The sequence below is a fragment of the Aspergillus brasiliensis genome, assembly GCF_001889945.1.
Source record: "Aspergillus brasiliensis CBS 101740 unplaced genomic scaffold ASPBRscaffold_6, whole genome shotgun sequence".
NCBI lineage: Eukaryota > Fungi > Ascomycota > Eurotiomycetes > Eurotiales > Aspergillaceae > Aspergillus > Aspergillus brasiliensis.
In genome coordinates, this window is record NW_027137447.1 from 793,386 (window position 1) to 808,350 (window position 14,965).

Consider the following 14,965-nt stretch of genomic DNA (forward strand, 5'->3'; position numbering starts at 1 on the left):
GAATACGCGGGTGGCTGGCTGGCTGCATCTGCTGTAACACGGGGTATCCCTGCATGGCGTATTTTAGCATGATAAGGCTGTGATCCTGAAGGATTGGTAATATTCCGACATATTCCGTATGGAACTACTTTGCTGGGTATTATTTCGATAATAATTAACACAGTAAGACCTGAAGTACCTTAGCAGACTAGGCAAGCTGAATAGTCAATTGCTTTTCTTCTGCTCCGTCTATTTCTTCATTTGAATATCTAGACTACATCTTATGGTCTCCATCCATTTGTCATGTTTACGAGGAAAGTAATTCATAACGACATCGAAATCGAGAATGTCCTCTGCGATCACAGTTAGTTTCTCTGTTAGACTGATTTTCCCAAACTAACCATAAGGTATACTGCTCGTAAACTAAACTATCTTGCAGAAGGTAGCAATTAATCACCTGCATCATCAGTATCTGGCTACCGATCAGTGTAGATTGTCATATTCCTCTTCTGACCATATTCCAGGGTTGGGAACATCATATTACCTTGTCAATCCCGGCAGCTCTGGGATATATTCCGGACGTCTTGTTAAACAATCCAGTTAGTAGCAGTAACACTATTTTTGAGCACCAAGACAACTAGTTTTCTGTATGAGCAATACGAAGAGAATAGATGATAGGAATATAACATTACTACTATACTATTCTGCTTGATTAACTAGTAAGTGTGCTTGCCAAAAAACTACTAGACTGGTATTTAGTCCAAGTAGTACAGAGCGTGCGTGGAGTGAATATAACAGTCAAACAATTGTACTGCTCTCTCGGAAAGGAAAGTGTCATAATTAGTATATTTGAACTAGAAAAGGTATTAGTGAAAATTATACTGCATACACAGGAATCGTCTATGAACAAATTGGCTATACTCTGTAGGCGAGTTATGCGGGCTGGAACCGTCTTGTTATGCAATCATAAAAATAGTTGTGAATTATTTCAATCCACCTTGGTCTCATTGGCTGTCATTAAAGCCTTCTGACAGGCGGGCGGGATGCATTGGACCCTGATCGGGAACTCTCCTTGTCAACAGTCTGCTGAAAATTAGTACCACTACTGCTAATACTGAAAGTAGCACATATGACAGTATGAATGTATCAGTGAAGATGTATAACTTCCTACACAATTGCCAGGGATATTCCTATGAAAGCTGCTCAAAATCATATTCATAATCCATGTTCGATGCATAGCAGAAATCCCGTTCAGCTTCTTTAAGTTCCGACATCGCGCCGAGTTCCGCTTAGTCAAGCAAACATCCCTGCAGATCAGCTATAAGTGGAGATAGAATCAGTCTAGATGGCAACTGTTCAAGCCATATGCATGCGGGATCGTCTTCTCCGAGACCGAATTCCCCGAGAAAGCAGTTGGCTACATGCCTGGCAGGCGTATAAGAATGTGGACGGGTGCTCCAGACAAACAAGCACACCTCAAAAGTTGTCCATCAGAGAAAGAGTTTCGAGTTGATACCCTGATTCAATATGGTCGTGTCCCCCACCCCCGCACTTTCTGCTCTGGCTCTAGGCCTGTTTCTGTGGGTCTTTGTCCGACCGGCACTGTCTTCTGACCGTGACATTCCTGGCCCCTTCCTGGCCCGCTTCACTCGGCTCTGGTATATCAGACAAATGATGAGAGGTGATTTCCAATATACCAGTATCAGACTTCATCGGGATCACGGTAAGCCCGTGCGCTTTCTCCATTAATGGAGCTGGAACTCAGCTTCGTCATAGGCAAGATCGTGCGGATCGCACCCGGCTGGTACAGTCTTACTGGTCTTGATGCTCTCAAGACCATCTATGCTCATGGCTCCAAGTTCATCAAGTCAGATTGGTATGAAGCGTGGAACTTCTCACCGAACCCCAGCGACCATAACCTCTTCTCCGTTCGAAACCCGGCCGATCACTCTAGCGCTCGTCGCAAGGTCGCCGCCATGTACTCCATGTCTGCAGTCGTTTCGTACGAGCCATATGTGGATAATTGCATCCGGCGACTGCGTGTGAAACTCGACTCCACTGCGAAGGACGGCTCCACTTTGGATCTAGGACACTGGCTGCAATGCTTTGCTTTTGATACCATTAGCGAGATCACGGTATGTTCAACCTGTCTTGCCAGCCCTACTCTTTACTACGTTATCTCGATAGATCATGCTAATCCAAGTAGTACGGCGAGCGATTCGGCTTCCTGGATAAAGGCAAAGACATCAACAACTTGATCGCCAACCTGGATCAAAGCTTCATTATTAGCAGTCTGGTGGGCCTTCTCCTCTGGCTACGACCCTTGGTGCTTTTCCTCGGCAGCTTTTTTGCCACGTCAGATGCCTTGTACGTGACTCGTTTCAGCGCCCAGAAGTTTAAGGAGTTGTCACAGGCGGATCTCAAAGATCCATCTTCTGAGGGATTACTGCCTATGGTCCAGAGGTTTCTGCATTCCCGACGAGAGGATACTAAAGGCCTGACGGATAAGGACATCCAGACAAGTGCAGCATCCAATATTGGTGCCGGGAGTGACACCACGGCAATCGGCCTGAGCTCGGTAGTATTCTACTTGTTTCGGTCTCCCGAGAAGCTGCAAAAGCTGCGACAAGAAATTCAAGACGCCGGTCTAGAAAGCGAGCCTTCGTTCCAGGATACCCAGAAACTGCCCTATCTGCAGGCTGTTATCAAGGAGTCGATGCGTCTGCATCCGGGGGTTGGGTATCCCCTTTTCCGTATCGTGCCAAAAGGTGGTGCGGTTATTTGCGGGCGGTTCTTTCCGGAGGGTGTAAGTTGTGCCTTTTGATCTGCATTAAAGATGTGCTAATGGATTTATAGACGAACGTTGGAGTAAATAGTTGGGTCATCCATCGAGATGAGAGCATCTGGGGCTCCAATGCTGACGAATTCGTGCCGGAGAGATGGTTGACGGCTGACTCTGAAAAGCTTCGGATAATGGAGCAATGTCTGATCCCGTTCGGAGTCGGGTCAAGGACTTGCATTGGCAAGAACATCTCGCTGTATGAAATTAACAAACTTATCCCCCAGCTCGTTCGGGATTATGAGATCGACATACTGCAAGAAGGTGGTACGGATATGCGGTCAAACGATATGTGGTTTGTGAAGCCGGTGCGGTTTGAAACAAAGGTTAGGCGGAGGTCAGTCAGGTGTGCTTGAGATGCCCTTCGAAGAGGAAAGAAGGAATCTTCATAAGCCTGAATGAGGTTACGCTATATGTAGGTAGCATGCTGAGCTTCCAGGTGTATGTAGGTTGAAGGTGACGTGATATGGATAACGATAAGACAGATTGATAGTAGCTTCGTGTTACCGCATGCTCCACTACTCATGAAACTTCACATATCTCTTTATTCTGGTCATCTCAGCAAATACGTATCTCCAGATAGTGTGAATATAACAAACCAAGTCCCGCTCGCCACTTATGGGCAGAAAGACCGCTTGACCCGGCTCAATCATCTGTTAACGGATAAGTACGAGATCAGTGATATATCAGCACCTTCAGGAAAAGAGCGCACCTGCTATCAACTATCAAAACGTCACTTTGACCGGAACGAGCCACTGGAGCCATGAGACTTATTACGCCTACAGTTTACGGCATTCCGAGGAACCTCTCGGTAAGTCGTTCTATGAGCTGTATCCGAAGTTCCAAAGCACATTAGGAGGCTATCCGGTTTCCGCGATAGAGAGACACTATCCGACCAAATGCCTAGGCTCATGTATGGGTGGAACGAAGGGCTATGAACGACCCCTGCAATTTGGCCCTTCGGAATTTCCGACAACAATGCCTGAGGATTGGGCAAATCGTGTGGGCCGTGAGCAGGGCCATTGTGATGATTCACACCCCCAGCCTTCTACGACAATCCGTGATCATTCTTTGTGGGGCCTGGTCTCCTCGAATTTGGTACGCAGTTCTGATGATCAACGGACTGACAGTCCCGTCTTGTGTGTTTAAACATCATTAACACTGCCTCGTGGCTATTTGTCGGAAGCGATACATCGAGAAACGAAACCCGGCGGATATGCCCTTTTCCATATTCCGAAGCCGTGGAACGAGGTCATGTCCTCTGACTTCATTCTGCCATAAAAATAGGCATTGAGAGCAAATCTTGGAATGCCCTGGGGCGAGCGCTCTATCAGTGAGCGAGGAGTATCGAGTTTGGTCGATCCAATCTACCATTCATCTCGGCATCCAGACACGGTACATCGAAAGATAGGCGTGAGGTCATTCAATCCCGCGACAATTGCGGATTTAGTATCCAATCTTAGCGATCTGCGACAGTCAAAGTTCAGTCTGATGGCGGGCGAACATCTATCGAAAACGACCGAGTGGGGCAGAATCCACGTTGAGGTCTCAAACATCCTTCCGAGGTTTTCCCAGAGCAACTAAGAAAGAGGCCTGTCGAACACTTCTAATTATACCCCTGGCGATCCATTACCGGCCGCTAGGCAGCTACACCATTAGGGCAAAGGCTGCGGTCCGACCACTGAACGCCCGGGGCTCAAAATTGGGTCGCCCGAACGGATCCCCACAGCAGCCGATCATGAAACAATGGAGCAAGCCCTAATCAACATCCCGAATTCTGGTGAGCCACCGATGGTTCTCAACACCATGCGAAACCTACCATTTTCTATGAACCTCGGCGCATGGGTGACTGCTGCACATGGCTTCGAAGTCTAATCCCTAATCTAGTCCTATCCAAGGATGATATCCGTGCCGGTGATTCAAGTTTTTACTCCGGGGTGCCTGACCTATGATGATGTATCATTGTTGTTTCAGGGATCAGAATTTTACCACAGGAACCATGCTAGGATGTAGTGTTATAAAAGGGAGTTGAGCAGAATGTCTTCGTTCTTTTCTGGCCGACAGACTCGGGAGATTTCTCAATACCATTCTTTCTTACATCTATCTTTGTCATTCGTTTCCTTCGTCATGCGTGTCGGAAAGTCCACTCTCTTTGGCGGCCTCGCCCTGACTCCTCTGGCTTTGGCTGTGCCAATGTTCCAGTCTCGAGCCACCTCCGGTTAGCTCTCTGGCATTTTCTGTTGGCATTCCCTAACATCCTGCAGATACGGCCGAATGGACGGAACTTCACAGAGCTGCGCAGCTGGCCTCTGCAGCTTATACCGGTTGTACCGGTACTGCCTTTGATGTCACCATCACCAAGCAAATCAATGAGCTTGTGACTGATACACAAGTACGTGCCATGCTCCAGCCATATATATTCTACTGTACTAACAAACCGAAGGGCTTCATTGGTTACTCCACCGAGAAGAAGCGTATCACCGTCGCCATGAGGGGTTCCACTAGTGGTTAGTACATTGAAATGATAACCGGAAAGCCATAATGACAACAACAGCAACCGATATCGCCAACGACGTCGACACCACCCTCGTCGAGCCCAGCCTGTCTGGCGTCAACTTCCCCTCCGGCGCCAAGATGATGCACGGCATCTACTCTCCCTGGTCGTCCGTACACGACGATGTCATCTCGGAAGTCAAGTCGCTAGTCGAGCAATACCCCGACTACACCATCGAATCGACCGGACACTCCCTCGGTGGATCTCTCACCTACATCTCCTACATTGCGCTTGCGCAGAACTTCCCCGGAAAGACCATTATCAGCAATGCCCTCGCTGCCTATCCTATCGGTAACGAGGCATTCGCCAACTTTGGTGCTTCCCAGAACGGAACCCTGAACCGGGGTAACAATGCTGATGATGGTGTTCCTGTGAGTTGCCCCTATCTCCCTCTGTATACCTTCCTTCAATGCTTACGAATTCTTCCTAGAACATGTACGTCATGTGGCCTTGGGACTTTGTTCACTATGGCACTGTAAGTATCCCTCCTTCTATCCGTCTGCTCTGTGCATTCTCCTAATGTTTTGTCTACAATAGGAATACTACAGCTCCGGCACCCAGTCCAGCACGGTCAAGTGCAGCGGTGAGCGCGATACCTCTTGCTCGGCGGGTAACGGCCAGGTTGGTGTCACTGCTGGACACTTTTCCAACTTTGGTATCGCGATGGGTATGGCTGGATGCTCTTCGTCGCTTCTGTAAGCATATAGCTTCTACAGTGATGCTGGGGAAGGGAAATTCTAGCTGGTGCGGTTTGGAGAGGTTGTACATTTTCAGGGAACTCGGTATACTCGCAGCGGGACTTGGCGGGATCTACAGTCATTTATACTATACTATATACGATAGACCTGTTGTGGTTATGATAGATTTCTGGTGACTTTTATACTATTATGCAGTTTATGAGCTTTTGATGTTTTATTCCTGACTTGACAGATAAAACTTAGCGAGTTGCTAGACGTACTTCATACTTGAAAGCTTGCTGGTATATGAACCTCGGGGTTATTCACTGTGGCTTAAACTGTGCGAATTACTCAATAGTTCTGGAGGACCAATGCAAACTCCACCCAAAGCGGTATAGGACGCCGAGGGTTTCCTCCCCGACTGTATGCCAAGACGCGGCAGCCACAACGCTTAATTGCATGACTTTTGACCGGACTAACTTCTTTTTCGGTAACGAGTGCCTTAGCTAGGCTGCTGGTCGGAAGTATTGTGCCGGGTGGGGAGGGTAGGTGGTACCTCGGGTATATGGTGCCGAAGACTTTTACTGTTCATTTGCTCATTTGGGATTTTGGGAGAGGATTGGTGGGTTGAAAATTTCAAAATCTATAGAGGTAAATATGGCATTTCTTTCCTCGTTACTTTTGGCTAAGAAAATAAATCTATATACATAATGGTAGAGGCGGAGAAGAAAAAGATCCATTAGAAAGTATTGCCTCTGTGTGTTCGATCCTGCATTATCCCTTATTCCTCAGGCATAGCTGGTGGGTATATGATGGCGGCATCCATGACAGACATTTCAGCGATATCGATGGCTTGATAGCCGGGCCAGTGATTATTGATAGTGTAATCACGGAAATGGCGAGACCCTGATCAGATAGATGATTGTTAGTCGACAGTCTAATAGCCAGCAGTAGTTATACTGCTAACGTCTTCATCCGAAGCACTCACCCTCATTAAATTCAATCGTCAGGTTTAGATAAACAGGGTAGCAGCCATGGTGCCGAGACCCCAGAGGGCAGCTCCGGCTCCGAGTCTCTCCGCTCCATTGTGCTCAATGGGGAACTCATCCGGGTTGTCGGTGTTGCAGTGACCTCCCTCCTCAGTCGAGCTCAGCGTGCAGTTGGCCGAGTGGCCATTGTTATCCTGGAAGGTGACCTGGGCGGTCGACCAATCAACGGTAACGGAGGATGTATCGCAGATAGACTTGGTCTCGATGCCCCGGTTGTGGCCGCACTTCTTTCCGAATGGCTTCGAACTGCCCTTGCAGCCGAAAAGCTCATCATTGAGGATAACAGTGCAGTGGGTCACGTACTCATTCGCAGGCGGCGTAGTCGTCCTGAGGGTGATCTGGGATCCGGCAACGGTATGCGCCAAAGCCACAAGGGCACCGAGCTTGACGATCCAGGAAGGCATGGCTGAGGGCGTTGTCTTGAGGAGGGACGGCTGGGGTCTGGATAGCAGGGAGGAAGCGACTGGAACACCACAGCTCTATCTTTGCTGAAGAGATGCAGGCCCTCTTATATGCTACTACCCGGACAGGAGTCTGCTGTGCCGGCACACCCGGATAGCAAAATTCATATAGAGTACATGATGACCATCCAATGACAACCAGTAACAAGTGGGTAAGTATATCCACTGGTCGCCGACAACGAACAAATCGCGCAGTAAGTATTCGCGCTGAGGTCGGCACTGGACGGGCTTGGCGCTTGGCGCTTGGCTTCAGGGTTCAGGGACTCAGGGTTCACGGACCCTGAGGAGTCATGGTGGTAACTACCATGCCAGCGGCGGCGGCAGCCATAACAACATTGAACCATTGGGTGGTCCTCGAAGAGAGACTCTCTTCTTGAGAAGAAGCTTATACCAGCATTCAGCTGCGGCAGAGAAAAGGCGATAATTTCTCATTGTTCAGAGGTGTGGTCGGTCAGACGGCGTGAGTCTTGGGGCACCGAGATATCCGGTCAGGCCCCACCTGTACCTTAGGTGGAAAGGCGCATAGCAGCGTGTGTTGGTAATTTGGTTCTCCGTCAAAGTGCCAATGGGATTGTTATGATCGTCTGTGGCTTCAGCGTACCTGAACCACGCAAATTGAAAGCATTCTCTCCATTCCAAGGTGCTTGCTTTTGCGCCCCATTGTGTGTGTGTGTGTGCTATGATGCAGTGTGTCGCCTTTGAGTGTAGGCCGGAAGACTTTCTCGAGCGGGGAAGGCCGAAGCTGCATTAGCAGACGTCTAGCTGATTACCCGAATTACCAGGTAGGGTAGGAGCCATATCAAAGGAAGATGTCGGTCTTTGATCCGCGGGAAGGAAGAGCGAGGTCCTCGGGCAGAATCATTCCATGAATAATTGATTCCATCAAGAGTTCGATCGGAGCGGTAGCTCAAAGAGGAATAGCCTGGAATGGCCACTATCACCTGATTTTATGCACGTGACCTAGTGCACGTGATGCTGAAGTGGTTCCTTCCGACCATCGGAAGTTTAGCACCAAGCCAAACCATGTACTCGGTAGATACTTGCTTGTTGTGTACCCACTTCTCCTCACCATAATAACAAGCCAAGTTATCTTATCATCACTTGCATGAACCTATGGCAGATAGGGGTTATGACGCGTACTTCTCTGCCCTTCATTCACCTGTCTCTCCCTTCTCCCTTTCCTGCAATTGATTTACGCAGTAATTCCGGGTTCCCTGTCATCGGTGGAGCTGAAGGGGCCCATGCCAGGGCGCAGCATATCATTCCCCCTTGGGGCAATGGATTCCGTCACTGTGTCAGTGCCATCGCTCTCTTGCTATCACATCACCGTGACTGAAAACCACTAAAGAACATATCTGATTTGTCCGATAATCCACAGTCGACCTGCAGCTGCAGTTCCATTGTCCCGGGACCATGTTGGGAGCATGGAGCATGCGACGGGGCCTCCGCATCACGATCCAACCAGGAGCAGACTTAAACTATCGACGGTGGGTCTCTCTGCTGATCGTCAAAACACCGGAGATGCGCGCTAGCCACAATCACACCTGCCAGTCCATGGGACACTCCATGATGTGCATGCTGAGATGGAGACGTCATAAGTGATATTAAATCTGAACGTCACCTCATGAACTCCACTAGCATTTGAATTAGGGGCACGGGCACGCATCGCAAGCACTACAATCAACAAGCTCTGAGCTGAAGAACCACCCTGTCAGCTGGGCAGCGATTAATCTCCCGCGTCCCCACCTGCTCGGGATCTCTGCCACTGAGGTTCGATCGATCGGCCCAATGAGGGCCCCTGCCGTGCTCCATAGTTCGTCTAGTGTGCCTCTAACTATGCAGGTCGATTCGGATCGAGCAATGATAGAGCAGGAAGAATAGGGATAGCTGACGAAGTTCAGCTCAGCCGCACCTGCCTCCCCCTGTCTTATGTATTTCAGTTCGCCCCAGCGCGACGACTGCGGGATTGCTTTTCTCAAGTCCTTGACTTCCTAGAACACACCCATAATGAAGGACGTCAAAACGCTCCTGAACCGCAAAGATGGGGACGACGACCGAATGGGGTATGGCGAGGCGTCGATGGAGCAGCTGTGGGAAAAAGCTTTTGCAAAGGCGAAAGGGGATCTGAAATTCGACCCCGCCGAAGAAGCCCAGCTAGCCGACTTCCACGCAGCGAGCGATCCTCTTGCTCAAACAGAGGCCCTTTTCCGTGATTGGAGACACCCCCAAGAGCGCGAGCTTGGAAACAAATTACGTGAGCCGATACAGCAGTGTATGACCTGGGCACAGAAGGCGTGCACTTATGTCGAAGGCCACGCAAGCGGCACTGTATGTATCGGGCCCTGGAAAATAATGAGCTCGGATTCTGACCAGCCTAGTATGCCGAACCAGCCAAGGTGCTCGCTGGGGGCATATCATATTTGCTTAAGGTACATCATCCGAGAGATCCTTATCCGTCCCCTCTCGCCCGCCCAAGTTTGACGAGATAGCTCACCCAAGTAGGCTGCCCAGGATGTGAGCGCCGACCTGAACACGGTTCAGGCAACATTTCAGACAATCACGGCAGCAATGCAAGAAATCGATACGTTTGATAAATATCCCGTCGTCACACCAACTGCCAAACAAAGCCTAGTGGGCGTTTTCATCGCATTGTTGCAGTTTTGCTCCTATGTAGGGCACGATCTGCGAAGCCAATCACGTTTTAGTAAGTTTCTCCAACGTACAGCAAGTGCGCATTCCTTTTCTCAAGAGTTACAACTGATGGGGTCTCCAACCACAGCGCTTTTCAGAAAGAAAGTCTTGAAACAGCAAACCGACTTGACCACCGGTAAATGCGAAAAGGTCGAACAAGCGATCAAAAACTTCCACAAGTCAATCAAAATCGAAGGATACAACGATACCAAAGAGATCAAGGATGGCGTCAATTGGTTAATCAAGAATACTAACACCAAGATGCAACAAACTGCTTTCTCATTCGATATGCACAGCCTGTCTGAAAAGGGGAATGTGTTTGATAAACTGACAAAGACCCTCCAAAGCAAGCTCCATCTCAACCTTACCGTGATGTCTCAGATGGCCACCCGGATGAACGCAATCATGCCACAACTGATTGATGGCGGTTTAGTATGGGTTGAAAAACACGATCATTTCAGAAGGTGGTTGTACCCACACGGCACTTGCCCCTTACTGTACCTGAAGGGTGGTAGCGGCGTGGGCAAAACCTTCCTAACAGCACATTGCTATCAGTTGATACCCTTGATAGCCGGAAGAGACCAGACCCTGGTCCAGAAAGAAACGGTGCGTCAACAACTGATAGTCACTTACTTCCTGTTCGAGCCGGGGATGCAGTACACTCAGAGCTTTGCGAGCGTCGTGGCCTCCATTCTATTTCAAATTGCAGCTCAGGATCCAAAGTGGTGTGACACCATAGCCACCAAACCTGTCCTGGATTCGCGCGATGCCAAAAGGGTCTGGGATGAGCTCGTGTTGAAGCGGTTTGAGAAGCGATCACACTCGTCCGAGCAGTTGTACATCCTCCTAGATGGTGTTTCGGACATGCAACCCAAGGAGCGTGCATTACTGTTGAGTCTCTTATATGAGACACTCGGGGAAAGAAACCATCGTATCTGGGTCCTTCTGACAGGGTCTCACGATCAGGGAGAACTCTTTCCATCTGAGTTGGCGGAGAAAGTATCCATTCCGGAGATCAGCATGTCGAACAATGAACATCTGAAAGACAAGATCATTTACCAACGCATGCGTTCCTTTGAGAAGCTCTCCCAGGTTCTAGATGATCCGGATGTCTGCAAGGAGATCTCGGATTTCCTAAAGCAATTATCAGGCGGTGAGCTCACGAGTCCTTCATTTGTGGAAGTTCCCTTCTTCTAACACGGTCAATGGCTACTAGGGAACTTGTCTGTTTTGGACCAGACCATTGAAATCATGGAACAGAACAAGGTCAAAGGTCCCAGGAGCTTTCGCAAGTTCAAGGAGACGATAGGTGATGGAGAAGACGGCTTAGTCAGGAATGCTCTGGCAACATCCAACAAGGCACTTAGTAAGGCCGTCAAAAAAGTGCTTTTCTGGTGCGCATTCGCGAAGCAGACTCTCACGGTGACCAACCTCAACGAGATACTTGCCCTTGAGGATGATCCAGATGTGAAGGCCCTGGGGCTAGAACCTATTTTGTCTCAGTGTCAGAAGTAAGTACCGCTGAACCAGAAAGCGCGACGCAGACCCTAATTTCTTTAAAGCCTCCTTTTCATGCGGCAGATGCTTCCTCCCGACCTAGGTCCCTCAAAGCTGGACCGCGAACTCATCTGGTGTTCCCGACCCGAGCAGGAAAATGAGAGCCCTAAAGATAAAAACCGCAGAACCCCGCACCCCAGTGATTATCAGTACATCGAGTTCCGCCACGCACAGTTCAGAGAATGCGTCAGAAGGGGTAGTTTCATGCCAGGAATCAACTTGAATGCTGAAAAGGTTGATATATTTGTCACCCTTTGCGACGTTCTTTGCGATCCCAAAGCAGAGAAACCAACACCTCTTTGTCAATACGCGGCCTGCCACCTCATTCAGCATCTGCGCGATATTGACAGAGACCTTCCTCCCCAATGGCAGCAGCCCAGTAGCAAAGATACTAAGAAAGGCACCAAAGATCGGGTTTCAGAATACAGGGACACGAGGCCCTCGCAACCACGAGAGATTGAGACCCCGCATCTAAAGAAAGTCGGAGAAGCCTTAGGCAGAGTTCTAACTAACGAAACCGGCGTCTCTTATGTGTTCGAGGATATACTATGGAATTCACCTGACAAGCAAATTCACTTCGATCTCTACGACTTCGACTTGGCCAGGAGCACAAACGAACTCGTGCGGGCTTGGATAGAAAAGCTGACAGAAAGAGACGAGAAAGTGAACTTGTCTCTCCCGACTCAGATATGGACCTGGGCCCATGCCTTGAAGAAGCGTCCTGAAGGAATGCTGGAAGATCTGGCCCAGGGCCATCTTCGCAGCTGGGCTCAAAAGTCCACCGTTGAGGGGGCTACGGGTCCATACCGGCTTGCGTATCGTGCGTTGTTCAATGTATGTATCTGGGCACCGACTACAACCACGTCCCGGAAAGCTAACTTTGATTAGACCGGTCAATATAAGCACTGGTCGCGAGATGATGATCAGATCAACACCAGAGTCGCTGAAGATATGATGCTGCGGTGCAGAGACTCGCGGACTCGGTTTGCCCAAGCGCGACTTTCCGCCGCCCTCCTTCTGTACGAGTCCGCCAACCCCTCAGACCGCAAATATGCTCTCTATCTGTTTAATTTGAATCGATCCTTGGACGATTCAATGTGCGCAGAGAAGCTCTATTCCTTGCTTGGACTTGCCCAGCATTATGTACCCGAGCCCGGACTTGACGCTGTCGATGGGTGGACGAAAGTCAAAGAGTACACAGAGGAAGCTCTCAAATGCTGGAAGAATTCAGATGTCGCGTTGCGACCGAATTTCAATCTTAATCAATGCAAGAGAGTCTATATGCTTTCTGTGCAAGCCTGTATGGCCCTTGGTGATAAGAAGCGAGCCCGCGAAAGATGCACAGACTTGTTAAGCAGTGACATCAAGAGATGCCGAGGGACGAGTTACTTCTTAACTACCCTCGTGGAGATTTTTGCGGAGCAGGAAGATTATATGGCCATCATCAATACGGTAGAATATCAGATGTCTAAACAGGCTGACGCCTTCATGCCCGCCTGGCTGATGAGCCGCTCTCGCCAAACGAATAAGGATGACTGGCTCCGCAGAGCAGCCGTGGCAACGGGCAACGTTGAGATCGTTATACGAATCTACGACCGTGCCATCACTTATTGGGCGTATCAAGGGCTATTCCATGAGACATGCGTCATGCTGTCGGAACTTGCGATCATCTACCGACAAGATTGCCATGCAATCAGGATGGCCGAAGACATCTTCAACAGGATACTGGACGCTATGATGAACGATGAAAACCTTCAAGTGGATTCCAGACTGCTCAGCATTATTATCACAGAGCGCTTCGACATCTACTATTATCGATTCAGCAAGACCAAAGCCCAGGCCCAAGGAATAAGACAGCCTCTGTGTTTTGCAGCAGCAGACCTGATCAACAATGTCCGGATAGCCGATGTCATAGAATCATCCGCCAAGGCCAATGCTCTTATAACGCTCGCAAAAATGTTTATGGAAATGAATCATAAAAGGCGGGCATTCGAATTAGCCGACCAAGCATTCAAGCTCTGCATTGCCGATTTGGATGACTGGGTTGATAACAACGACATGTCTGCTTTCCGTACACTGGCAAAGGTACTGCATTGGCTCAAGCTCGAAAAGGATGCCGGGATTGCAGCGTCTCTCGTCTTCGACCGTGCCAATGCCAACGCGGTGCAAGTCAGTGAGGACGAATATCTAAACTCCTTGTCGACCGCCTTTTTTGATCGCGATGCGCCAAAGCCTGCTGTCGATGGCTGGATGGGGTTGAAGGTGGACCCAAGCAGCCAAGCCGCTGCGTCAGCAGTCCAGCCTAGAGAGCCATTAAGCCCACAGTCCGTTAAGAGCACTTGCACTTGTCATTGTTCCAGTGATGGCACAAACGAGTCACCAATGACGGCAGTGACGACACCCGACAGCATGCCCAACCCGGACGAGCTTTTCGAGATCGATGAAAGCAATGGCAGCACGCTGCAGTGCATGGGACCCTGCAATAAACCGAAGTTGACGAAGTGGGACTTGGATGCACCTCAATGGATCATGTGCCTGGACTGTCCGTCAACCGACTACTGCAATGACTGCGACAAGAGTCGGACTGGGTTGCGTCACTCGCGGGACAAGGGGCTCTGGTCCAAGGTATGCTGGGGCAGGCACACCATGATCGCACAACCAATCAAAGGATGGAAGGGTGTGAAGGACGGTGTGATCCGGGTGGGAGATAGTAGTCGGGGAGTGAGAGATTGGCTTATGGATGTGAGGGAAAGAGGCAACCAAGAGATCAAGAAGAATTTGAAGAAGAGGTGAATTCTTCGCTTGGTTTACCCTTTTGCTTACATCCTTACACCTTCATTCTTTTCATTTTCTTATTCCCTCTTTATTCCCGTCTCATTTCCTCTTTGTCTTTTCTTTTCTTACTATTCCCTCTTTGTCTTGGCCTTCACTTACCATTCCCCTCTCTATTTTTCTCTTTTCCCATTCGTTTTTCTGTTCAGAACGCACAACCCACTTGATATCCCTCGCTATATAATCTATAATACTATACCCAGCCAGAATACCAGTTCATTATGTCACTGATGCCTTCTTTATGGACAATACAATATTCTCGTGCATAAGAAAATCGTATCCTGTAATAACACACAATCCCTTAGTTGCTTCCATAACCTCTTTCT

At 49.2% G+C, this 14,965-nt stretch overlaps 4 protein-coding genes across 4 annotated transcripts; 3 read left to right on the plus strand and 1 right to left on the minus strand.

The window, feature by feature from the left end:
• The first annotated feature begins 1,461 nt into the window (after positions 1-1,461).
• Positions 1,462-3,462, plus strand: ASPBRDRAFT_152434 (cytochrome P450). The gene is made up of 4 exons (XM_067619345.1): positions 1,462-1,702; positions 1,756-2,114; positions 2,186-2,785; positions 2,836-3,462. Exons 1-4 carry the CDS (start codon positions 1,507-1,509, stop codon positions 3,172-3,174), a joined length of 1,494 nt encoding a protein of 497 aa, XP_067479045.1. The 5' UTR covers positions 1,462-1,506; the 3' UTR covers positions 3,175-3,462.
• A 1,483-nt stretch (positions 3,463-4,945) lies between these two features.
• On the plus strand, positions 4,946-6,071 carry ASPBRDRAFT_125337 (putative alkaline lipase; the record flags this gene model as incomplete). The annotated part of the gene is made up of 6 exons (XM_067617782.1): positions 4,946-5,036; positions 5,083-5,210; positions 5,262-5,325; positions 5,373-5,743; positions 5,803-5,847; positions 5,910-6,071. 6 exons carry the CDS (start codon positions 4,946-4,948, stop codon positions 6,069-6,071), a joined length of 861 nt encoding a protein of 286 aa, XP_067479046.1.
• Positions 6,072-6,963: 892 nt separating this feature from the next.
• On the minus strand, positions 6,964-7,582 carry ASPBRDRAFT_576841 (uncharacterized protein). Its single transcript, XM_067627786.1, has one exon. It carries the CDS (start codon positions 7,500-7,502, stop codon positions 7,062-7,064), a length of 441 nt encoding a protein of 146 aa, XP_067479047.1. The 5' UTR covers positions 7,503-7,582; the 3' UTR covers positions 6,964-7,061.
• Positions 7,583-9,566: 1,984 nt separating this feature from the next.
• Positions 9,567-14,600, plus strand: ASPBRDRAFT_195948 (uncharacterized protein; the record flags this gene model as incomplete). The annotated part of the gene is made up of 7 exons (XM_067620920.1): positions 9,567-9,887; positions 9,938-9,988; positions 10,062-10,263; positions 10,339-11,403; positions 11,467-11,761; positions 11,813-12,641; positions 12,696-14,600. 7 exons carry the CDS (start codon positions 9,567-9,569, stop codon positions 14,598-14,600), a joined length of 4,668 nt encoding a protein of 1,555 aa, XP_067479048.1.
• Between the last annotated feature and the right edge of the window lie 365 nt (positions 14,601-14,965).